The 26338-nt window shown below is 41.1% G+C and overlaps 1 protein-coding gene across 5 annotated transcripts in view; it reads left to right on the forward strand.

The window, feature by feature from the left end:
• Positions 1-6139: 6139 nt before the first annotated feature.
• Positions 6140-26338, forward strand: part of GAK (cyclin G associated kinase) — a 68804-nt gene continuing 48605 nt past the window's right edge. Inside the window, exons 1-8 of one of the 5 annotated variants that reach the window (XM_063180726.1) lie at positions 6140-6433; positions 12570-12631; positions 14053-14112; positions 15920-16034; positions 16467-16609; positions 18851-18976; positions 20102-20191; positions 26071-26206. In XM_063180726.1, coding sequence (XP_063036796.1) covers positions 6292-6433; positions 12570-12631; positions 14053-14112; positions 15920-16034; positions 16467-16609; positions 18851-18976; positions 20102-20191; positions 26071-26206 — 874 coding nt within the window. In that variant the 5' untranslated portion in view covers positions 6140-6291. Of the gene's footprint in view, positions 6434-12569; positions 12632-13697; positions 13719-13837; positions 13857-14052; positions 14113-15919; positions 16035-16260; positions 16373-16466; positions 16610-18850; positions 18977-20101; positions 20192-26070; positions 26207-26338 lie in introns of those variants that run through there. The other 4 variants (XM_063180725.1, XM_063180727.1, XM_063180728.1 and 1 more) reach the window with 4 other exon arrangements.

Below are 26338 nucleotides of genomic sequence, written 5' to 3' on the forward strand. Positions count from 1 at the left end.
TCTGAAATGTCAGAGTAACTTCTACTTTTAGTAATGTAGGGGTACAATGTTTAAATGGCATGGGATTGCAGAAATGACCGCACAGTAAAATGACTATAATGACCTTTTGAAAGAGAGTTCAGTAAATGGACTTATAGTCTCAATTTTACAGCTGTCTCAATTACAGCTAGTATCAATTTTACTGTCGTAATACTTCACCCTTCCAAAGTGAAACAGTGATGCTTTGGTTCTCATACAAGAAGACCATTTTGATTAAAAGTCTTATGTTAAATTTCATGAAGAAATTATTTGTTCAATTGAGATATCTGTTAATCATGGCTTATCATCAAACAAACAAACAAGTAAAGCAACACCACCCAAAAAACCAACAGTGTATTTCAGACAGTAAGAACACATGCCTGAAATACTTCTTTCACTTTCCTTTCTGGCTTCAAAGTTAAAGACCTTTTCTTCAGGGAATTGGATAGACTCCAAATCTTTCTTTCCCTTGTCATTACTTGGTGTTTTAAGGAAGTCAGAAGCACCAACTGCAGAAGAAATCCCTAACTATAGACTGGAACAGGTATAGTGTACATTCAATCTCCAGAGACCATATCCATAAATTTCATCAAGTTTTCTAATAACCAGTAAATTAATTTTATGTATACAGGGTAGCTAATTTGCCCTATATAAAATTTTTCTAAAGAAGAGCAAAAAGATAAAGATGCCTTGTTTGAAGTCAGCAAACAGAGAAAAGATACATCTGCTTAATTTGTCTGTTCCAAAGCTAGAGACAAAACTATTGCTCCATAAAACCAGTGAAGTAATTTTTTTGAATCATTGGCATATTTTCCTGTTATCAGAAAAGAATAACTTAAACTGGAAACTCAGCTATAAAGAAAGGGTTCCCAAATCAAAAACAGCAGTTATTTAGTGAAATTAGAATGTAGCATTCATACATAGAGATAAATTGAAATATCTCTATTTCCAAATGTTTCAAATACTGCTTTATTAACTTCATTACTTTAATATCAAATGAACAGACTCTTATTTGAAATATGCGGCTAGCGCATATTATAAAAATCTCCCAACATATAGCAGGTGATAATCTGCATAAGAAAAAAAAGTACATCAGAAGAACACAACACTTCATTTGTATTGCAACAAATACAAAAAGTAACATGAACAAAAAATGTGTGCTGCACAAAATTACCTGGGTGTAACACAGAGGTACTACTGGCTGTTCACTTCCCAAATCTGCTGCTTTTTGCTGGATTGTGTGAGGCAGAACTAAGCCTAAATCTTTCAAAAGGGTGCAGTTTCACTCAAACCTAGGCTAGCCAATCAGGAAAGAAAATGACTGGTCAGAAGGGCCAGCTTGGCTTTAAATGCGCCTTTGGTATATTTGTGATCTGAGAAGAAATGGAGGTTCTCTGCATGCAAATCAAAGATATTAAATTAAGAATGGTCAAGCCTCTTGTGTTTGCTTTGTGTGAGGATTAGATTTATGACTCATTCTTTTGGACTACATCACAAGAGCAATTGCAATAAAAAGTACAAACATTGAGAAGTATTTAATCTTTCTCCTGAGATGTTCTTCTAAAAGAGATTTTCAGCTGTGCTGAACCTAATGAACCCTATCTAGATCTACAGAGACATTATTATGTGTGCTATTTTCTAGTTATATTTTGATTAAAGGTTATATAGAGAAATGCAAAGTAGAATGCTAATTCATTGCTCTTTAATAAATTTAATCCCTAAGAAGCTGAAAGCAATTACTGGAATGAAAATTAAAGCGCTATCTTTACTACATGGTAATAGAAAAAGGAACTTTTCATTTAACAATTCCTGAATTTATGGTTCTACCCTGCCTTGGCCTTATGACGCAAGAGGAAATTCTTCCTTACCACCTTCCCCACCCAAGATTTTTGGCCAGAATGATCTGTGGTACTTTCTGGGTGATGCTGTAGAAGAAAGAAGACTATGTGAGAGCTGTAAGGGGAAGTCTTGAGGAGAGCATTTTAATCAGAAGCTCAAGCATCCCACTGGAAGTACAGTGTGGTTGTCAGAACTGGGATGCAGACTAGTAACAGATGGCACAACCTTGTTTTCCTCTGCTTTTCAACAGGAACTGTGCCAACATATAAATGGATAAGCCTTACCACCTTTAGCAATTAAAAAAAACCCCATAGGCCTCTCAAGCTGCATAAATAAAAAGAATACTTTTTTCTGACCAAGTATTCTTAAAAAAAACTTGGTAGCATTTTATCCCACTTTTGCCTCAGCAATAAATGAAAATGGGGTCAGCTCCCACCACTGCAGAGCCTTCTGGACTCACCGAATGATCTGCTTGACCTCTCCAGTATTATGTTGGGTTTATGTTGGGTATTTAAAACCACAAGTCAGTAAAATATTACCCAAGTATTCTTTTAAACCTTTTTAATCCAGAAAAGCTGCAATCATATTAAGGCTTTTCTATCTTACTTGCAGTAAGTTGCAGTGACAAATTCATCCTGATTTTTTCAAGTGTAACATTCCTGCTGACTATCCTACATTTTTTCTTATACCTCCTTCATGTTTAACATAGTTACTCCTCATGCAATCTTTCTGAAAACAAGCTCCCACTGTAAGCTATGACTGATCTATCTGAGCAATTTCAAGCAACAATTGGTTGAGATTTTATTATCAAACCTCACACTTGGTGCCTACCTGCATATAATTTTTGAACTGGAATTTTGATTATTTCTGTAAAGAATCTTTCCCAACAGTTCATCTCTTGCATAAGCAGGAAAACCATAAAGTTTTAAATATAATCAGTTTTCATGGATGGAATTTTATTTATTAATTTTTATACATTAAAAAGGTACACATTGATAGAGAAACAAGATTCTCAGAAACACATTTTATGGCATTTCAATCAGGCATGCTGCTGCTGAAACGAAGTCCTGCTGCCATGTCATCCTTATCTGTTTCTTCTGACTTTGGGACATCTCTTCTGAGCTGAGATAAATGTGAGGCTTAGCAGTGGAATAGTCAGGGAATTTTAGCATGGCATTAAAGCTGGTTAGCAAAAAAACCCACAAAAACCTAAACATCCAAAAGAGGTTATTTTAGCCCAGGTCACTCAGTGTGTTACTGAAGTTACATCAGAAACCTTAGTCTTCATTTCTGCTGAACAAATATGAAGCAGTTGCCTCATATTCCTTCTACATCAGAGTCTTCCATTTGGGAACAAGAAAGCTACTGAAATAAAACCTAGACCTTCAAAACCAGAAAGATTGCTTCTGTGGTTCCTTACAGAAATTCCTGTCCTTTTTCCAGTGGCCTTTTATTAATGGGTCTTTGAAGGGGAAGGTGCAGGTGAATGATACAAGGGATAGTGAGTAGAACAATATGGTGTAGCAAGCCTAACTAGCAGTGTGTGATTGTAAAAATATAATTACAGCATTTGCCTGAACAAAAATAATCAGGAAATTCAGAAACCAAAGCAGGACTGAAGGTAAGATGCTCCTGCAAGGAAGTTATGGTGTGAATTACTGTAACAAAAGAAGTTTTCTCACAGGGAGAATTGAAAGAAAACCAGCAGCTGGCCTCTGCTGCAGATAGAAGTTCACTATTATAATATTTGATAATTTTTTTAAAATTAAAGGTATGAAAATGTGGGATCTTCATATAAATCTACTTGCCTTTAAGACCACACTTCTTGACTGATCAAGCATTACAGAACAGTGCAGGAATCACAAGAGGCCATGCCCCTGTAATCTACACACTGCATGAAGAAAAGCAAGTTCTTAGTTTATGGAAGCTGACTGACAAATATAACTTCAAAAAACTGAACCAGTCATCTGTGCAGGAGAAAGTAGCCATGGCCACCTGAAATCTTACAGAATTTGGAGATGTCTGGGATTGTCTCAAAAGGATGGCTTCTGGCAAGGTGGAGTCAGTACAGATTAAACTTCTGAAAGAGAATCTTGACGATTGGTGTTATTTCTGAAGCATAAGGTTTGGAGGCAAGCCTTTTTTCTAGTGATCTGCTGTCTCAGGTCATAGGTAGTATTCTGGAAATGGACTGACTAGTTTGGGATCTGCCAAACACACAAGGAGGAGTCACCCTGGCCTGTAAAAACACATGCTGACACTGTCTGTGGATATGGTTATTCCCAACATTTGTGTGTGTGCTGGTTTTGCATGGCCTGGTCTTCGGTAGCAGCAGGGGGCATGGAGATGACTTCTGTGAGAAGCTTCTAGAACCTTCCACCATATCTGGCAGAGCCAATCCCTGATGGCTCTGAAGATGGACATGCTGCTGGACAAGGCTGAGCCAACTAGAGATGATGGTAATGCCTCTGTGATAACATATTTAAGAAGACATTAAAAGTAGGGGTGCAGTTTTAATTCTAGCCAGGGAAAAAGATGAGGTGGGAACATGTGGGAACATGGAGAAGGAGGGGCAGGAGCTGCTCCAGGCACTGGAGCCGAGATTCCCCTGCAGGCCGTGGGGAGACCACGGTGAAGCAGCTGTGCCCTGCAGCCCATGAGGATCCACGGGGGATGCACAGATCCACCCACAGCCCACGGGAGGAGGCTGAGGGAGACCCAGTGGAGAGAGGGGTCCCTGATTCCAGGCTGGAGCAGCCTGTCCTTGGAGAACTGCACCCCGTGGAAGAGTGACCCATGCACAGCAGCTCTGGGAGGGAGTCACGTTGCAGTTTTGGGAGGACTGCTGCTCAGAGATTCGGAGCCATGCTGGAGAAGTTCACGGAGAACTGTCTCCCGTGGGAAGCGACCCCATGGTCTCACAGGTGAAGGATTCCTCTCCCTGTGCAGCAGAAGAAAACCTCGGATGATGAACTGACCAAAGCCCCTGTGCCCTGTCTCCCTGCTGTCAGTAGAGAGGAGGGAGGGGTTGGGGGAAGGAAGGGGCTTATTTTTAGGGGTTTAATTTACTTCTCGTTATCCTCCTCTGATTTTGTTAGTAATAAACTCACTTTGTATCTCTAAGTTGAGCCTGTTTTGCCCTTGGAGTATTTTCTCCTGGTTCTTATCTCAGATCATGAACCCTACGTTAAATTTTTCTCTCCTCTGCCCAGCCGTAGCAGAGGAGGGTGAGTGAGCGGCTCTGGTGAGCGCCTGGCACTTGGCACCCACGGTGTTAAACCACGACAGTGCGACACACGGAGAGCGCTCCCCACCGCTCCCCACCGGGGCTGGCAGTGCGGGTGCAGGCAGGGCGGCGGAGGGCCCGTCACGGGGGTTGCGGGGAAAAGCGACAGGCGTGGCGAGATCCCGGGGGCAGACGGAACAGGGAAAGGATGGCAGCAATGCTCTGCGAGAAAAGCGCAGGTGCTGCCCAAGCGCCAGCGGTGCCGGCGGACAGGAGAACATTTATCTCTCGCCGGCTGCCAACCAAAGTGTTAAACTGTGGAAACACACCGCTGCTTGGGGAATGGCGACCCTTCCAGGGAGAAAGCGCCGCGCGTCCCCCGCGGCCAGCAGGAGCGGGAGCAAGGGCGAGAGCGAAAGTCGGTGAAGGGACGCTGTAGGAGCGAAGACGGGCGAGAGCCGGGAGCAGGAGTCGGTCGGTGAAGGGACGCTGCAGGAGCGGAGCCGGGCGGGAGCCGGGAGCAGGAGTCGGTCGGTGAAGGGACGCTGCAGGAGCGGAGCCGGGCGGGAGCCGGGAGCAGGAGTCGGTCGGTGAAGGGACGCTGCAGGAGCGGAGCCGGGCGGGAGCTGGGAGCAGGAGTCGGTCGGTGAAGGGACGCTGCAGGAGCGGAGCCGGGCGGGAGCTGGGAGCAGGAGTCGGTCGGTGAAGGGACGTTTCAGGAGCGGAGCCGGGCGGGAGCTGGGAGCAGGAGTCGGTCGGTGAAGGGACGTTTCAGGAGCGGAGCCGGGCGGGAGCCGGGAGCAGGAGTCGGTCGGTGAAGGGACGCTGTAGGAGCGGAGCCGGGCGGGAGCCGGGAGCAGGAGTCGGTGAAGGGACGCTGCAGGAGCGGAGCCGGGCGGGAGCCGGGAGCAGGAGTCGGTCGGTGAAGGGACGCTGCAGGAGCGGAGCCGGGCGGGAGCCGGAGCTCCTCCCGCGGGGCGGGGCCGCGGCCGGCCGGGCTGCGGCGGGCGGGCCGCGCCGGGAGCGCGTAAGTGACGCAGCGTTCCCGGAAGCTCCCCGGAGCTGAGGGAAGAGCGGCTGAGCAGACGGTAGGGGAGGCAGGCGGGCTCTCGCCGCGGCTGTCGGAGGCTCGGCGGAGCCCACCAGCTCCATCCCACTCTGCTTGCATCCCTTCCCGTCCCAGTCAATTCCATTGCTTGTTGGGAGCCATGTCGCTCTTCCAGTCCGCCCTGGACTTCCTGGCGGGCCCCGGCTCGCTGGGAGCCGCCAGCCGTGACCAGAACGATTTCGTGGGGCAGACGGTGGAGATGGGCGACATGAAGCTGCGCATCAAGCGGGTCATCGCCGAGGGTAAGAGCGGGCGGCAGGGCCGGGCCGTGCGGGGCGGACCCCGGCGCTGCGGGGCTGGGATCGGCTTCCCCGCGGGCCTCCCGCTCCCGTTTCCCCCGTCTCCTATTCCTACACCGGGAGGGTTTCCTCCTTGGCAGGCCGCGCCCGGGTGGGGGCGGGCGGGCGGCGGCCGGGGCGGCGGTTCCGGCCTCTGGAGAAGGGCTGGCGGTGCCCGGGCCGCCCGCTCCGCGACGAGCCGAGACCGTGTCCCCAGGCCCGGGAGTCGCAGCTGTGCTTGGTGTTACTGTCCCGCCTCAGGAATAGCCAGGGAGTGCCGCTGTGCTGTGTGGACGTTTCTTCTCTTGCTTCGTGGTTTAAAATGCCTTCACCACATAACAGAACTCAGAGGAGTTTGTTGTCTGTCACGGTCTTTATAACCTACCAAGGACCTAATGAAAATTCTGGTTTGCAGGGGTTTTTTTTGCTTTTTGGGTTTTTTTTTTCTTTCTTTAAGTGACAATGTATAATATTATGCCAAACATGCAAGGTCGTCTCTGTTGTTTGGGGTTGATTGGAAGACTAAGGAATGCAGGAAATGTGCTTGCATCAAACACGTGTGTCAGGAGGCTGATGTTGCTGTTCACGTAGACTTTGGTAGAGTACAGGGAATTAAATATCTGTGCAGTTTCTAGTTTCAGTAAAACTTTGGGTAGGTGGCCTTGATTAACAAGCCACACGGCTTGTTAATCTGTTTTAGAAAATACATGTTTGATAGATGCAAATTACTTAGATATTAGAAGAAATTTGGATTGTCTTAATGCTTGTGATCAGAGAAAATACTTTATTCCTCCAGTAAAAGAACCATTGAAGGCTACTCTCAGAAGACTAAAATGTGGACTTTTCTATATACTGCTGCAGTTAAATCTTCTGATAGCTTTGTAGAGATGGTTGATGTTATTTATGTTAAATACTTCAAAACTCTATTTAGAGCTCCTTTTGATTGTTGGAGTTTCTTTCTGTAGTTTCTTGTTGTAATTATCTGATACTAAGTAGTTTTCTGTTGAGATCTCGCTGATCAGCATAGAAGAAAAATTTGGTTAAAATTAGCTAATTCAAAACACTTGCAGTCTACTTACAAAATTTTTGAGCTGTAAAACAACAACAACTAGGTCTTCACTGCTTTATCTTCTTAAGGGTAATAATTTGCTACTTGAAAGCTCAAGCACTTTCAGCGTATGATCTTAGAGAAAGCCTGGCAGTTTCTTACGTAGTAAGTTACATTTTAAACAGTACTAGATGTCATGTCCTCCTGTTCTGCTTTCAGCTTTGACTTCCAGCTTCTTTACCGTCAGTGTTGTGACTGAAGTGTAAGCACTGAGTAGGATGTCAATGCTAAAAGACCTGTCTGTGCTGCTGATACTGTAAAATTCTTGCCAGCAGTGACCACAGCAGTTACTGAAGGACAAAGCAAAGTTAGGGCAGGAAGCTATTTTTGAGGCATATATAATATTTGGTTCTTGGTTCTGGAGCAGGTATTTTAATGCTTTACTTTGACACCAGCCTACTGTTTTCCAGAATATGAGACAGGCATTGTAAAATGTCAGGGGAAAGATGCCAAGTTAGATGATTTAAAGCACATGGAGACATGCTTTAACTCTACAGTTCTTTACAATTTCTCTGTAATCATTGCTTTGTGTTCCATGTTGATCTCAGTGTTATGGTTTTATTTTATGGTGTTTTCTTTCCTTATTTTGCTTACTGAAGTTGGGCTAGCTGCTTGCTTTTTCTGGAAAATATAATTTTCTAGCCAATGTAGCCCATCTAAAAGAGCCCTTGCAGTGTATTGAATATAAAGGTAAAATAGATGTGAAATACAGAAATCCCAGCCTCTCCTGCAGTCTTCAGATTTGAATTTGTCTGTAGTGTATAGTTTATTTTGCTGCTCAAATTGCATTTATCTTTCAACTCTGGACATGTTGTGATACCTTCTGATACACAGATCCACAACTGTTGCTTACATGTATTCCCTTCCATGGTTACAAATATGGGATCTGTTTTATCAGTTCTTTCATGCCAGATTCCCTTCTGGAAAGTCAAGTGCTGCTTTCTGAGTCTGGATTGCAAATCCATAGTGAGCTGTGTGTTGTCGGCCAGTGCAGTCTTTTCTGTGGGCTCGTGCTCTCGGCTTTGTACCTGGAGTGAGCAGTGCCTGTGGTTTAACATTGCACGCTGTCATGTGGTACCGCAGGTTCAGTTGTTCCCCCAGCCCACAGCTCCTTCCATCTCTGTAGTGCGCGCCAGCGCTGGTGCAAATCCATGTTAGGCTGTGCTCTAGGCTGAGACTTGTTGCCCAGGTCGCTTGGATGCAATTTCCTGGTTGTTTCACAGAGGTGTCCTGCTGGGGTAGGACTGGGCTGATTGATAATGTAGTGTGCTGCTGCAGGAGGCTGACAGCAACCAGTGGGGCATGAGCTGGTGATGATCTCTTTGGCTGATACTACCTCTAAATGCAAGAACAGACCAAGTGTGTCACAGTGTCACTGGACTGAGCACTTCTGGAATATGGTATCCTGTTTTTTTCCCTGCTTGGACATTTTAGTAGCTCACTGCAGGTAAGATTTTAGAGGACTTTGGTGGGGGCCTTTGCATATAATCTGTACTTGCTCTTGTTATGAGGGTGGCTTCAGGTGTCATGGCTCTCTTGGATCCTCCTCTTAAGTGCACGGACCCCCACACAATTTTACTTCAATAAAATAGTCACAGATTTCCTTCCTAATACTGTTGCTTCTTTTGTATATGAGACCGAACAATTTACAATAAACCAGACTGTGTGGAAAAACTGGGAACAAGCAAGTTCTGTAGCACACGTTTAACAGCCATTCTTCACATGTACTGAAATCTTATGCTTCCTTTGAGTAACAAACATTGACAAAAAAGCGCACAAGAAGAGGAACATGATGACAAAAAGAATTCATTATTCAATCTGTTTGATCTAAATCTAAAGCTTTTAAAATAATGAAAAAATAATTCCTTAGTCAGAAAGATAGCAATAGGCTACAGACTTAAATGGGTGCAGACATTAGTATTTTTTTGAGTTTAAAAATAGATGTCATAACTTGAAGCTGCATAGGTCAGTGACTTGTTACAAGCTGTTTTCTGTCAAGGTGAAACTTCTGCAATTAAAGCAACTTTTTTTTTCTTTGCTTCAGGGCTTCTTCAGTATTTTGAGTGTGAACAAACTGTATTACAGTTTGCCAAACTTATAGGAGCAATTCTGTGGTTTCTGCAGCTACTGAATTCATAGGATAATGATAACCTAATTAAGTCCAGGTTTTTGGGTGGATTTATTTTGTAAACCTCTAGGAGCAGAGGCCTACTGAATGCTTAATGCCAAGTTTCTGTGAACATTGTTAGTTTTATTTGCTGACAGATAGGGGAAAAAAGATGATTCCTAAAGAACAACTAAACCACCTGACCTAGCAGCTGTCCAGCTTCCATTCTCTTTACAGTAAACATAGACAATGTTTTCAACATGGTGCAGAACAGTTCTATTTTGTAAAGCTGTTGTTTCTTGGCTGTAGCAATTCCTGCTTGCAGGGGAGCTCTCAAAGTTTGAAGTCATTATACCTCTCTGCCTCTCAAGGGTGTGGGAGAATGTACACATCTTTAAGTTTGGGCCATCCTTCATTCATGAGGCAATTTCAGCATGTTACTAGGACTTGCAGTGGACAGAAATACATGACTGGACTTCAAAAAAAAAGAAGAAAAAAAACAACCTTGTGAATCAATGCTTGGCAATAATTAACAGAGCATCTTTTCTGGTTTGATACTCTGATAGAGAAGCTTTCAGTTAAAATGCATTGTAACTTACATTCCAGGCTAGAATTACACTGTTTCAATCAAACTATGGTTGAAACATAAACCACTGAAAGTTGCTGTGGAAACAAATTTGGTCAGTGTTTGGGAGGGGAGTAGGCAAGGCTTATCAAATAGTTACAAACAGGAAGCTACTCACGCCCTCACTTTCTCATGACTAGTTAATAGTGAGTGAATTACAGTAGCAAGCACTGTTATGATGTGCTTGATGTCTCTTATTTTGATACTTCTCTAGCTGTCATTTTACTGAAGCTGCTTATCTGAAAAAATAATTTGGGAAGATGTGTAAAACAGGGATATGATAAAAAAGCAGTTTAAAATCCAACTTTTTGTGTAAATACAGTGAAGTTCTTCAGTATTATGTGATCCCTAGGTTTGACTCGAGGGAGAATCCAGATCTCTTGGTTGGAAAAGCAAGTGTCTTCAAATCTCTGTAAGAGAGTGATGAAGTACTGACAGGAGCACTGCCTGAGGCCTGTGGTGGTGCAAGGATAAGTTTAGAGTGCTTGCTAATAAATAAAGCAAATGAGGTAGAGTTAGTTCCTGATTTTCATGAGATGGTGTAGTGCTCTGTAGTGAGCCTTGGTGTGTGAGAGCTTCTTGTCTGTGGAAAAGAAGTAAACCCAGTTTTCTTCTGCTGTAATTTCTGAACTTGAAAATACTACCTGAGATGATCTTGGAGGGCTTGGGCTGTCTTCTGAGAATGGGGCTCTGGAATGCCTCTGCAATGCAAAACCTGTCTCACTGGGCAATAACTGGGGTGGGTGTGTACATATCTCTACACGAGTGATCAGTATGGGGGAATACTAAGATGATTTCACTGATACAGAAATCCTCAGAAAACTGTCTTGAAAACATGTACAAGCATTTACATGAGTTTAAAAAAATGAGTGAAAACACCCCAATACATTCTTTAGACACCCCTAGAAGTTGTTCTTCACTTAGCTTCCATTTTACCATTTGCCTCTGTTAAATCTGCTGTATGGGTGTTTGTTGAAAGTGCTTTTGAAATTATTTTTTCTGAATGTTTGCAGAATATATTGTTTGGGTGGCTTGGAGTAAACTGTTATAGCAGAGGAAAAGTTTTTCCAGTAAACTTGACCCTACTGAGGGTGTATTAAAACTGCTTTAATACTTTTAATAAAACTTTTTCAAGGGAGCCAGCATCAAACTGTAAATGAAACTACTTTTAAGAATGACACAGTAGGACTAGTTTTACTTTTTGTTTAAGAATTGTTTTCAATAACAGCAGATGGCTTAAAAAAATTAGAAGTACCTTTACAACATGCTCTAACTCCTTTGGTGTCCCAGAAAACCCATGGAATTAAACATGGTTTCTGCTATGGAGCTGCAGTAGTAGTAAACCAAACACTACATGTAATGATCTGAGATGTATGGAGCTGAAATGTGTTCAGGTGAAAGAGTGAAAATGACAGAATGGGAAACTTACTGGAAGCTGATGTTTTGAGAGGGACATAGTTATAAAAGGTGAGCTTGTAGGCCACAGCAGTTGGATTCTCTATGAGGCAGGTGCAATGAAGTAGGAATTAACCAGGCATGATACCACTGGCTTTTCTCTGAAGATCTGGAAAGTTTAATGAACTCTGTTCTGTTTAGCATTTCAGTACTTGATAATAAGGTGCAATCACTGAAGTAGAAATGCATATTTTAAGCTAGTTATTTACTCTCAAACTTCTGCTATCTCAATGAGGTCTGCACAGTGCTCTTGAGAAAATAGCTTGACAAAAGGAGTTGGAAGAGAAATATTTTATGAAATAACATGTTGCAATTTGGTAACAATATTACCATTATTTTTATATGTGCTTCAGTGCTTGAAAATGCTTTCTAATATGGCAGTTATCTTAAAAACAGGAGGTGTATGTTTAGCAGTTATCTTCCTTAGTTATTGTTGTTTTTTACACAAAATGTTAGCAGTGTAATACCAAAACATTTTATTGAATTTATCAGGTAATATTTGCTGTACTGCATTTTGGTTTTATAAGAACCTTTTAAAAAATGGCTTCATGAGAAATCTGCATAGGCAGACTTAACAAAATACAGGAAAGTAACAATATCAGTGTGCTCTTTGCTTATGTACAAGAAAGGAATAGAATATCTGACCTCTTGCTGAATATCAGCAGTCTTGACCAGATGCTGAAAAATGGGTGCTTGGTACATTTAGAAAGGTATCTAAATTCATGTATTGATTATCTTAGACTAAAAAGAATGTTGTACCTGAATATTGAAATTAAAACTGATGTATTGTGCCTTCTTCTTGTAGGGGGTTTTGCTTTTGTCTATGAAGCTCAAGATCTTGGAAGTGGCAAAGATTATGCTTTGAAGGTAATATTAATTATTAGTGGTGTTTGTAGCCCACTATATAGAATGGTTATTCCAGTTAGAACCCTACACTTCATACTTAGGTGACAAACAGGGGAATTGGTCTTTTAGGTGCTGCTGGTCTTTGTTTTTTTTATTTGGTGTAGAGAATCATGATACAGTCCAAAACATTTTGATGCATGGGTAAAAAAAATATTTCATAGTTACCTGAAGTGGAGTACAGGAATCTTTTTCACTCGTCAGAAGCAGATTTAGCCTATCTTCTTACTTTAAGAGTAAATTTCCTTTGTATTGAAAACAATGTTCTATAGTAGGAGTCCTAGTAAAATATATGTGCTGTATAAGTGGCCTTGCCCTGATCCTAGTTGTTTTAAATGGGCTGCAGCTGTGATGCCCTTAATTGGGCGGCAGCTGTGGCTAATGACGATAACTGGGATAAAAGAGGGTGGGTTGGGCAGTCAGGGAGAGCCTTGGAGGAGTCCTGACGTAGAAGCAGGAACAACACTGCTGCGAAGAGCTGCGTGTGAGAAAACCACTCAGAAGGTATGGGGCTCTAGAAATATGATAGCAACAATATGAATACAACAATGTTCCACACTTTGACTCATTGTTTAAAAATTTGGCCTGGTACTTCTTAGAGACACTTCTCTGCATTCTTGGTTTCTAGAGGCTTCTAGTAATCAGCTGTAAGCAGCGTATTTGCAGGAGGGGTGGGAGAGGTAAGTTGGCATTATACCACCAGTAATAACTTTGGCTTTTTCCATTTAATTCCACATCCTACAGTAACAAAATATGTGACTAAAGCCGTATACTATATGTGTTCAAAAGGTCCTCTAGAAGTAGTCCCATGAAAAAATAACAGATGAAAGGTGAACCATTACTATACTTCCTCTGTTCTGTAAAACTGGTACTTTTGTAGAGAAGGCTGAGGCTGCTTGTAGTCAAATGCTGACTACAGGTAATACTGGAAACAGTAATGCTTAATTTTGTTACTGATTATACAAGTACCATTTAAAAGGCCTGGCTACATAATCTGGAGGAGTTAGTCTGGAATAAGTTGAAGGTTGTTGCTGAATATTTCAGACAGAAGGTGAATCTTTCCTTGTTAGGCCACAATGCTGCAGCCAGGAGACTTTAGTGCTTTATATATCAGAACTATCGGAACAGTTACTTTAAAGTGTGTCAAAAGTTACAGCTGCTCAATTATCACTAAACCTGAATAGTCCAGGTAACTGGAAAACTGGGTATTATGACAGAATGTCAAAACGTACAATAAGCCAGTTTTGTTTAGTGCCTCATTACAGTTCCTTAGGTTTTTGACTGTAGTTTATCCTTCATATTCTGTGGAAAAAAAAAATCTATGCGTTGTTACTCTGTAAGTCTCAGTAACTATATCTTCTCAATTGTTTTGGTTCTTTTAACAGCGATTGTTGTCTAATGAAGAGGAGAAGAACAAAGCCATCATTCAGGAAGTTTGTTTTATGGTATCCTTTTCTGTAACATGTTTAACTGCCTGAGATTTCTGAGTCACAAAAGATTGCTGAATCTGAAAAACGGATTCTGTTTTTCTTCATACACTGCCATACGCTACCTAGGAGGACTGACATTCTGCAGGTCTGGGTTCGTGGTTTGTCATGAATTGGTATCATGAATCACGCAGAAAGTTCAGTTCTTCAAAAATTACAGTAATACAGCGTGTGCAAATAATTTTTGTAGCTAGTGTAGAATTTGCCATGTACTTCTAGCAAGAAGTGAGATTGTTACTTGGGCTTTCTTGCAGTCTGTGAATGTCGTCAAGAGACCTTTTGATTTCACATGATACTTAGATTTTAAATAGAATTCCACATGCACTGGATTTTTTGTTCTTTGCTTTTACTCTCAATGTTTAATAATTTCTGCTTTGGATGCATCTGGCTCTAAGAAGTAGTGTTAGCTTTTAAGGAAGACATTTCAGTAGACTATGTGCATCGGAAACAAGCAGATGTTTCTCAGTGTCCTTGCCATCCTCTTTATTTTCAGTGATGTCAGATAGTAGGGTATACTGTAATCTCTTTAAATCCTTGATTTTAGTAAATTCAATATTTTCTTCCTGGCCTGGCTTGTCTTGAACCTCAGTTTGTTTCAAGAGTCAGCTATTCAGCTGTGGTACACTGATGTGTTCCCTTCTAAGTGTTCCGCCTCATTTTGAATTAGTAGGCAAACCCACTGAACCTAATTTAAGCTACCCAAATATTTCTTTTTATGATTGCTGATATGTTTGGCAAAATCTTAGCTTAAACACCACTTATGAGAAGTACACTTCCAAGACAGAGTACCATAGCACCAAACATTTTCTATCTACTCTGGCATTATCTTGCCAAGAGTAAAGAGCTCGATGTTTTTTGGATGTTTTTCACAGCTTAGGGTCACTAACACGGTTTGTAGTGTACAACATGATGAAGGGTTACTTGTTGCTAACTTTCTGAAAAAAGACTGTGAAATGCAATTAATTCCTGCAGCTTTGAATAGAGGGTTGTGGAGAGATGCATAAGATCAGATTAATGTGAATTGTGTGGATCCAATTCCCCTTTTTAATAGCTTTGTTCTACTTACAAAGTCTTTGCTTTTCTCTCTTCAGACTTGGTGAATGAATCCTGTAAATAGATTGTCTCACAGGCACAAGTCTCAGTGTATGCACAGACAGACATAATGCAGCCTAACTTCCACTGGCAGGAGCTGGGATCACTTACACTGCACTCCCCTTTACATAGCTCAAAAATGATACCTCAACTTTTTGAACTGAGAGTGAAACATGATAAAGGTTTTAGCATGAAAAATTTTTACTAATGGTGGGAGTTCCTTGCCCTTTTAGACCTCTAATTGTTTTGAACTTAAGTAATTAAAATTGAAGCATGGCATACTTAATACTTCTTTGGGAAAGATATGTGAGGATACCATAGCCCTTTCTTGATCACCCATCTAGAGAAGCATCTGATAATTAGAAGATGTCCCTGCTACTCCTGCTAGGCAGCCATTGTCAAAAGACAAAAAGAACTAGCCTTGTTACTGAGTCTAGTTTCTTCTGAACCATAATCATAAGGATTTCTAAATATTTTTTTCTTTTTATTACATTACCTTAGATTCTTTTCTCAGATTTCTTACACCTGAGGCATGTATTTCCCTGTGTTACTTAGGGTATTGATTGCAGCTACTATGCTTTCTGTGGTTTTAATCTAATATTTCAAATGAACTACTGGAGGCAATAGTATCAATGAACTTGGGAGTCATCTTCCTTGAATGTGTTGTCTCCAGAAAAAACTTTCAGGTCATCCCAACATTGTCCAGTTTTGCTCTGCAGCATCTATAGGAAAAGAAGAATCAGACACAGGGCAGGGAGAGTTTCTTCTGCTTACAGAGCTGTGTAAAGGTAAACTTTATTTCTTTTCCGACTAATGCACACTCCTTCTGGCAGCTGTTTTGCGCAGGTTGCTCGTTAACTTAAAAGCTTGAAATGATTGTAGTAGGTAGCATGGTTCAGTGGAGCTAGAGTTCAAACTTTTCTTTTCTAGGATAAAGATCATGGTTTTTTTAGACTACAGTTTAACCTTGTCTTAAATACGAGGTAATGATTAAGTTTTTTGTGTTTGAGACTAATCAGAGAAGGAAAGAGTGTAGGAGTAGTTCCTTAGAGCACTCTTTCTTTTGTCATTGCAGTCAGTGTGGACTTGCCATTTTCAGAAAATCTATTTAATACAAATCAAGATTGTAAGCCTTCTTTGAGAAGGGTCTATTTGTGTCAAGCTTTCAGAATTTGCAGTGTTCTCTGTGTTCTTATGCGAATTTCTCTCACTTCCTGCAGGACAGCTGGTGGAATTCTTAAAGAAAGTAGAATCCAAAGGACCTATCTCTTGTGACACAGTTTTGAAGATCTTTTATCAGACCTGCAGAGCAGTGCAGCATATGCATAAGCAGAAGCCTCCAATTATTCATAGAGACTTAAAGGTATGTTACAATATTTAAATAAAGGCTGAACAGCAGAGGAGCCTGTTGGGATGGATCAATGTTAAAAACGATTCTTGAGCATAGTGCTTAGATCTATTGCCTTGCCATAAGTGTTGAGTGCGAAGGTCATCACTGAAATACTTACGCCTCTTCAAACAACTTCTTCTACTTGTGCTTGCTGTTTAGAAACTGCTTGTAGTCTATCTGAAATAAGCTGGCAGAAAAGAAGTGTATCATGTTTTGCTTATTGAGTTAGCCTAAGTATTTTGTTTTTGATAAAATCTTCAGTTACAACTAATGAAGTGCAGTTCTGGTTAAGTAGGTGCCTTAATAGAATAGGTAAAGCTTTGAAGGAGAAGAATTTTGAATTATTTGTGAGGGACTACATTGCCATTGAGAATGTGTAGTAACCTGTTAGTTTTAGAATTGGTAACTTGCATAGTACTTTAGTGCTTGTTTTTAATTTGAATTGTAAAATTTGGTAGACGTAATTCAGGTTAGATTTTGTTTATTAGGGGATTGTTTGGTTGGGTGTTGTGGGGTTTTTTTGTTTTCTTTTTTTTTTTTTTTAATTAATTAGCCTTTACCTGGAATCTATAGGCTTATGCTGTAGGAAGTGTTCTACCTTTAGGGGCTTGGGAGGTTTGAAAGGTTACTTGGGTTTGAATTTTGTATTTTGAAGACAGGGGTTCACCTTTACCTGCCCAATATGCCATAGATGAAGAAGCCCTCATCATCAGTGAGATTCTGCTGTGCTATGAATATATTTGAATTTTCCTTAGCATAAAAAAATAAGACAGAGGAGATTCTTATTCTTGGAATAGTGTCTAAATTTCACACATGTCTATCCAGCCTGATGTGATTTCATTTGATATAAAAATAGGAAAATTTTTTCATGTACTCAATTACTTTGGGGAAAGGAAAATAAGACCGCTTCTAGAAGTAAGGGTGTTAATTATTTTCAACACTCTTGATGAATGCTTTGATGTTAGCTATTAGTATAGCTCATAAATATAAACCTAGCTTTGGTGACAGCACTCCCTTTCTGTTTTTTTTCACTTGGTACCATTGAACAGGCTTTTAGGTTCTGTCAAAGACATGTTAACCATTCTTCACTGAAATTTCTATATGCCAGCCCCTAGCTTTTGTAGAAAAGGTGCATCTCTCTTCTGAAAAAAAAAAAAGTAAAAAACCTATTTACAAATGAATACAGAATTTCTTTCATAGCCAGCTGCTATAGTCATTGAGCTGATGCTGTAGGTCAGAACCACTTCTTTTATTCTCGAGGAATGTATCTTCCTGACAGAGCTAAAACATGGGAAAAGACAGGAATTTGGTTTATGCTGGTCTCATGTTGCAGAGGCTGAAGAACAAGATTAAATGATTGTTGTGCTGCAGGAGGCAGTGGCCTTACTACAGCCAGGAGCCAAGTAGGGATCATTTAACTGTGCTACCCTTTTTAGCAGTCTAAGCTAAGGTCAGCAGCATAGAAAACTGTAAGTCAGAGTTTTGGGCCAATTAACTTTGATACCTTTTCGTAACTTTATAGAGACGTACCAATTTTATTTTTTGGTCCTTTTGTGATTAAGACTCCAAGTACATCTTCCCAATACTTCTACTCTTTCCTCAAGTTTCTTTCACATTTCAGTTAACAATATAGGACAGTTGGAATTTATGAAGAAGAAAAAGGCAGGGATAATAGATGATGAGCTATCCAGGGAGCACATGTTTCTCAAGTAGCTGTTTTCTGTCTCTGCACAGGGTCGCAGCTGCTTCTTTATGGGTGTCTCCTGGCAGCCTCCTTCTCTACTAGAACCTCCTTGTTTTTGCCTGTAGGAGTCCTAGCCTTCATCCCACTGCAGCTGAGCTAACAGTACTTGGTTTTATGCCTGAAAATGTTTGGATTCTAAGACACCATTTCTACAAGTTCTCATCTGAAAAACTGTCCTTTTCTTAGGCTCTAATGAAACTACTTGGTTTTTTTCCCCTGGGGGTTTATTTTTTGATCTCTGGAATGTTTCTTGTTCATGGTGTGCTTGGTTCTTCCTTTCAAAACTTGACTATATTGCTACCATATAAAACTACAGTAATGTCTGAAATCTTTGTTTTCCTGTAACCGATTTTTTGGGCTGAGGTCATTAGTTTTTATATGTACGCACAAGTAAGATGATATGTATAAAAGCATGTGTGTTAGGGCAAAAAGACATGTATTTTAATCTATTTCTCTACATCTTTTTGAAGGTGGAAAATTTGCTTATTAGTAATCAGGGGACAATTAAACTTTGTGACTTTGGTAGTGCTACAACTATAGCTTACTATCCTGACTACAACTGGTCTGCACAGAAGAGAGCAGTGGTTGAAGAAGAGGTGAGACTATTTTAATGTGATTTAATTCTAATATCAACAGTGGAATAATTTAACTGTTACTATTAATCTAGTATCAATTCATGAGACATCTAAGACAACTGAAGATTTTTTCAGTTAGAGTGTTTTTATTAAGTTTTGGTTTTGTATTTGTTTTGCTAGATTTCAAAAGCCCTCTGCAGTTACAGTCATACCTTGTGTTCAGTAGCTACATGTGGAAACACTTCAGCACAGTCAGTGCCCATTCTGCAATCTGCTGTGAAAATTAAAATGGTTGCTAGGGCTTCTTCTAATGGCACTGGACAAGAAATTGGTTGTGCCACACTGATGTCCATCTTCTGATCTGTTTTTCCTCAGTTGAATGATCTGTAAATGAGAGGCAAGTCTGCTCTGCAGAATAGCAACGGGCAGTATTGCAGTGCCTTGGACTACAGTAACCAAATCTAGCTTGCAATGTGTTTTTGCAAAATGCACTTGTTGTTAGTTTAGACTTGAGAGTAATGCTAGTAAATCTGGTGTAGTACATCAGCGGGAGAAATGCACTTAAGTTCATATGTACAGCTTCTGACATCACAAGCCCCTGTTTTGCAATTTGGTATTCTTGGAAAGCATTGCACTGATGAAATGATGATGTCGTACCACTGTCTTGTATAGTCTGTGCAAAAAGATGGTAGAAAAGGTCTTCCCAGATATTCTTATGACCAGAGTTTCTCTTTGGATGTGTCTGCACTGTGATTAAGTGTGCGGAGAAAGTGAGAAAGATGCACTGGAGTGTGAATTCACTTATTGACTTATTGTTATTTTTGGCATTAGTGTTCCTGTCCATTTTTGCCTCATGTAGAACAGTCACTTTATGTGCTTTGCTGTTTGGAAAGACTCTTGATGATTGCAATGTTATTTGAGTCCTACTCTTCATGTGACCTTATGTCAAAGCTGTTGCGGCTATTGCGGGATTCAATTGATGGCTTTTTCCATGACAAGTGTTTCAGAAATGAGTTTTAAAAATGATGTCCATTTACATAATTTTTAAAAATGTACTGTCCATTCTACATGGAGGGATGTTTCCTTGGTTGAGTGCTGTTAAAGCTCATTGTTCAATATTGTTTCAATAAATTCTGTCTTCTCCAGATCACAAGGAATACAACACCAATGTACAGGACACCAGAAATGATAGACTTGTATTCAAATTTCCCAATTGGTGAAAAGCAGGACATTTGGGTAAGAAGTCTTTTTTCTTGCTTCATCATAGTTGCTCATGTCACAGTGAAACTGATTTTGCAGGCATTGTGTTAGTTTGTTGATTAGATGTCTTAGATCAAAATAAACTTTAGTATGGATTCTGTATCTAAATGTTAAACGAATGAGATGTACTGTGCAAGGATTTTTCCCGGATCAAACTTGACTTCTATTTGAGAGACAATGCTGAACTCTCTCCCATTTGGTAGAACTGTTGCCTAGGTGGAGCTTGCCACCATAAATCCAGAATACTTAGGGTCCTTAGATTCAAATTGCCTTTTGTGCCCTGCCATGCATATAATCCTGGGACAGCCTATGGCTGAGTTCAAAATGGCTATGTCCAGGTATGGAGTGTAGCTAAAATACTGACAGATATCAAGAATGAGAACAATCATCCATTCTGCAGAAAGCATCATTCATGCTTTCTGCAGAATGGATGATAAGCTGTTCACATTCACTAAAAAATCTGTTGTGAGAATTAGAGGTAAATATTAAATCCTCAGCTGCATAATGTTGCAGTACTGAAGTACTCCCCAGTACTGCAGTGCTTAACAACTCAGTTTGCAGAGGCATATGAAAAGCTGTTCAGTTCTTACCTGTATCAGCAATGTATCAAAAGACAAATTGAGAAAATGTAATTCTTGTGCTTTAAAAAAAAATTTATGGAATCTTGGAACTTCATTCAGTATATTAAATTGGTTGCAAGATGTTGTGGAAACTCTTGTTCAGTTTCTACAGCTGTTGGTGATGTCCTTGTGGCATGTGAAGAAACACAAATGAAACACATTTTTTCTGACTGTTTGGTCTCTTAACGTGCATTAAATAATGTCAGCCTGAGCCAGGATTACAGAATCACTAGGCTGGAAGAGACCTTCAAGATCATCAAAACTAACCCATGCCCTAACACCTCAAATAAACCATGGCACTGAGTGCCACATCCAGTTTTTTTTAAACACATCCAGGGATCGTCACTCCACCACCTCCCTGGGCAGACCATTTCTGCGCTTGGTGCAGCTTGAGACTGTGTCCTCTGATTCTGTCAGCTCCTGCCTGGAGAAAGAGACCAACCCCCACCTGACTACAGCCACCTTTCAGGGAGTTGTAGAGAAGTTGTAAGGTCATCTCTGAATCTCCTTTTCTCCAGATGAAATAACCCCAGCTCCCTCAGCCATTCCTCATAGGCCTGTTCCAAGCCCCACACCAGCCTTGTTGCCTCCTCTGGACATGCTCAAGTGTCTCAAGGTCCTTCCCAAACTGAGGGCCCAGAGCTGGACACAGCACTCGAGGTGTGGCCTCACCAGTGCCAGTACAGGGGCAGAATGACCTCCCTCCCCTGCTGGCCACACTGTTCCTGACACAGGCCAGGAGCCATTGGCCTTCTTGGCCCCCAGGGCACACTGCTGGCTCATGTCCAGCCGGCTGTGGACCAGCACCCCCAGGGCCCTTTCTGCCTGGGCCCTGTCCAGCCACACCATCCCCAGCCTATAATGCTGCAGGGGGTTATTGTGGCCAAAGTGCAGGACTTGGCACTTGGACATACTAAACTTCATGTTATTGGACTCTGCCCATCCATCCAACTGTTCCAGGTCTCTCTGCAGAGCCCTCCCACCTTCCAGTGGATACACACACACTCCCAGCTTAGTGTCATCTGCAAATTTACTAATGAAAGACTCAATACCCTCATCCATGTTGTCAATAAAAGTATTGAACAGGACTGGCCCCTGCACAGACCCCTGAGGGACACCCCTGGTGACTGGCCCCAGCTGGATGCAGCACCATTCCCCAGAACTCTCTGGGCCCAGCCTTGCAGCCAGTTCTGAACCCAGCAAGGAGTGCTCCTGTCCAAGCCCTGGGCTGCCAGCTGTCCCAGGAGTGTGCTCTGGGACACAGTGTCAAAGGCCTTGCTGAAGTTCAAACAGACAACATCCACAGCCTTTCCTGCATCCACCAGGCAGGTCACCTGGTCATAAAAGGCGACCAGGCTGGTCATGTAGCTGGGTCTGATATCCTGGCCATCCTGTAGATGCTGCATGATGACACTCAGTATGAACTGTTCCATTACCTTGCCAGGTACTGAGGTCAGGCTAACTGGCCTATAATTACCAGGATCCTCCTTCCCACCCTTTTTTGTGATTGGGCGTCACACTGACCAGCTTCCAGCCATCTGGAACCTCCCCAGTGAGCCAGGACTGATGGTAAATGATGGAGAGCGGCTTTGCAAACTCATCTGCCAGCTCCCTCCTCACCCTGGGATGGCCCATCTGGGCCCATAGATTTATGAACATCAGTGGCTCAGCAATTCTGTCATGGTGTCCTCCTGGACAACAGGGGGACCGTTCCGCTCCCTGACACCATCTGCCAACCCAGGGGGACAGTTGTCCTGAGGACAAGCCATCTTCCCTGTAAAGATGGAAGCAAGGAGGGTGTTAAGCACTTCCACCTTCTCCTCATCTGCAGTTACTGAGTTCCCTCCCACATCCAGTAGATAACAAAGATTGGTCTTACCCTTCCTTTTGCCATTAATATATTTATAAAAACATTTTTTATTGTCCTTTGTAGTGGTTGCCAAACTAATTTCGAACTGAACTTTTCCCTCCCTAACTTTTTTTCTACATGCTCTAACAACCCCCTAAAACACTTGCTGAGACACCTGACCCTCCTTCCAAAGATGATGCATCCTCTTTTCATTCATAAGTTCCTTCCAAACCTTGTTGTCCATTCAGGTTTGTCTTACTAATGTCCAATCAAAAACAAAACTAGAAATGTGTTTAATAAAAGCCTCACTCAAAAGGGTAATTGCAGTTTATTTTTTGTTTAAAATAACTCTGTATATGTTAGTGTTAACATGGTGGTCTCCTGTTTTGGCAAGACCTGTTTCATTTACCATACCTGAGTTGGAACGTACTGTTCTGTATTTTTTCCGTTATGCTTTGGATTCAATAAAAATATAAAAGTATTTGGCAGTAGAATATGGTCCTGTCTCTGGAAGCATAAATGATTTGTATTTTGTGCTTAGGATAAAAAAACCAATTTTTCAAAGAAAGCAAGTAGAGTGATTAACATTCTTGAGTCTGTGTGTTTATCACTGCATGAGCTTAAAAACAAAGGAAGTAATGCTGTCTTAAAATGGCAGCACTGATGAAAAGTTATTATCAACCACACTGACTCCAGAATGGGAATGAGGTGTCATTATAAGTCCAGACTTTCTTAGACTTGGCTGACTGGTTTCTGTACATTTCCCACCTAAGTCTAAAGATCAGAAAATAAACACTAAATCCAAATGTTTTAGCTACTTGTTTTCAAAATTAATGTGAATTCCTAAACTCAAATTCAACTAAGTGACAGGCTGTTCCTTGTCAAGTGATTTTTCTCCATGCTAGAAGGCCCTTCATACCCTCTCACTCTCAAAGATTTCTGAAAAAGCAAAGGAGTGGACTTTGGAAATGTTTGTGAAGGAGCAAAATTTCAAAGCTGGGTTCTCCTAACCAATATCTAATTAAAAATTTTTAATGGTCCATGCGAGGCATCCTGCAGCTTTTAATTCAATGTGAGCTGAACAATCTCTTCAGGTTTCATTTAGTTTAATTTGACTTAATTTTACTTTGGTCTAATATCTGTGTCATCCTGCAGCTGTACTGTAGAACTTTAGTGTGCTGCTTGTTGCCTGAAGCTAGGCAGGGGAAAAATAACAATGTTTTCATTTGTTCCAAACAATCCCACCCCTTCCTTGTCCCCTCAATCCCCAAACACTATCTGAAATTTTTAAAAACCCCACTCTCACCTTAAGGAAGATTTAAATTAGTTGCTGGTAAAGGACCAGTAGCAGGTCAAAAAATTACTCCTAGCTATTTTTGATTGCTTTCTTGTTCTGCTTTTTTACCTTCTGGCATATGAGTGTTCAGATGGATCTGGGTAACTTCTGTAGAAGGACTATGCAGCTTTGGGACAACGTTCCCAGGGAATGGGCTCTTATGTCAAGTGTAGCAGTGCTGAGGCTGTGTGGATGATGTTGGCTTTGAGGACTTGTAATGCTGTAACTGAGATTACCTTCTATCCAAATTGAATGACAGTGTTTAAAACAGCCAAAATTTATCACAGTTACAATCCTAAGTTACAGGTAGAACAGAGGAAACGAAAAACATTCTCCAGCAATTGAAGCAAAAATCAAATCTGAGTGGCCTGTCTGTTTCCTGTGTGTTCAGCTGGTTGCCTTGGAGCTTTTCTCTCCTGTGTGGCTGTGGGTGCTCTCTCCTGATGCGCAGAGTGTCTTCGACTGTACAGGGAGTACTTTCATTCCTATATCTGAATGATGATCTACTTTGTGAGCAAGTGTTTTGTGGAAGAGTAGATGGTATGTTCTGTACTGCCCTGCTTGATTAGTTAGTGTGGACTGTATGATGCTACACATTACAGAGTTTTTTTCCACAGCCTGACAGAAATGTGCAAGAATATACAGAATTAACATATGTACTTTATTTCTGGTCCTGGTCCTCAAAGTATTTTGGATTAACTAAATCCCTACACCTCAGAGACTTGAATAACTTTCAGATCTTAGAAGCTCTTGGGATAAATTGAGAACCAAAGGCAGTTGGAGATCGTGCACATAGAGGGCTAGAGGCACTGGGCAGTTTTCTTAGGGAACATCTTCAGTGGATTGCTTAATTTGTGAGGGCTATAAAGGCTCAAATGCTTAAGTAACTATTCATACTGGGGTTCAGAAGAAACTTAGAGGAGGAATTTTTCAACTCATTGTGCCAACAGTTACGTGGAGGCATTGGGCGCTTTATAATCAAACTTTTATAGGTCAAATGGAACATGTTTCTGTTATGATATTACAATTCTGCCAGCATATTTAATATCTTAATTGATTTGAAAACACATGTATCAATTTACACTTACTTCAGTAACAGTTTCAGTTACGCTAGCCAGTTCTTAACACCTGGATTTTTCAGAGATTAGAATTCAGAGCTGACTTCTGTCTTTGTTAGTTGTTGTCTTCTCAGGTTACAAAAAAATCTCAAGTTGGACACAGGAAGGAACTTGGAAGTCCCCAGGATGTAGTAGTCCAGGTTTTGTGATTTTTGAGGCTTAAATAAACTTGTCATAAAATGATCTTAAATTTTATTTGTTCCAAGAGTTGAATAGCCATCTGACTGTAGGGAATAAAGGGACCGTCATTTTGGCTTATTTTCCTCAGACCTTTATCAGAAGATGCGTTTTAGAGAGAGTGTTGTTTGTCTCCCTAGAGTTATTTAAGCAATTTGCTTAACACTTACATAATCATCTGGCTTTTTTACATCTGGCTGTATTGCATAACAACATATCTAAGTTAGAGTAAATTCTGTCTTGACAAATAAAATGTGTCTCCTTGCAGCACAGGATGGAGATAGGAAATAAAACTGGTGAAACTTTTTTTGAAAGAATAATCCTGCTCTTGAACATGTTCAGTATGGCAAGACTACTCATTTTTGTATGCTTTGAAATTCATAAAATGAATTTCTTGTCATGATTTCTAAATGATTTTTTAAAAATTGACAAGAATAGTTTTCCTAAATGACAAGTGATAGGACAAGAGGAAATGGCCTCAAGTTGCAAAGGGGATGTTGAGGTCGGATGTTAGAAAAGATTTCTTCACTGTAAGGGTTATTGTGCACTGGAAGAGGCTGTCCAGTGCAGTGGTTGAGTGGTTGAGTTGCCATCCACGGAGGCATTTAAAAGATGTGTAGATATGGTACTGAGGGACATGGTTCAGTGGTGGATTTGGCAGTGCTGAGTTAACCTCTGCAATTGAGGATTGTAAAGATCTTCTCCAGCCTAAAGGTCCCCATGATCCTATGCAGTATTTCTGTTTACCTCTGTAGGCTCTGGGCTGTATCCTGTACTTGCTATGCTTTAGGCAACACCCATTTGAAGATGGAGCTAAACTTCGCATAGTCAATGGCAAATATGTCATCCCACAAAATGACACTCGCTACTCTGTGTTTCATGATCTCATTCGTAAGTTTACAGTGTTATTTTATTCCTTGTCTTTGTGGATACATGTTGTTATTAACAGTTGTTTTACTGATAGTTGAATGTTATTGATATGTGAAGATGAAAAAGGTAAACTGCATCAACTTCTTATTTTAC

Source organism: Melospiza melodia, chromosome Z, assembly GCF_035770615.1.
Source record: "Melospiza melodia melodia isolate bMelMel2 chromosome Z, bMelMel2.pri, whole genome shotgun sequence".
Taxonomy (NCBI): Eukaryota; Metazoa; Chordata; class Aves; order Passeriformes; family Passerellidae; genus Melospiza; species Melospiza melodia.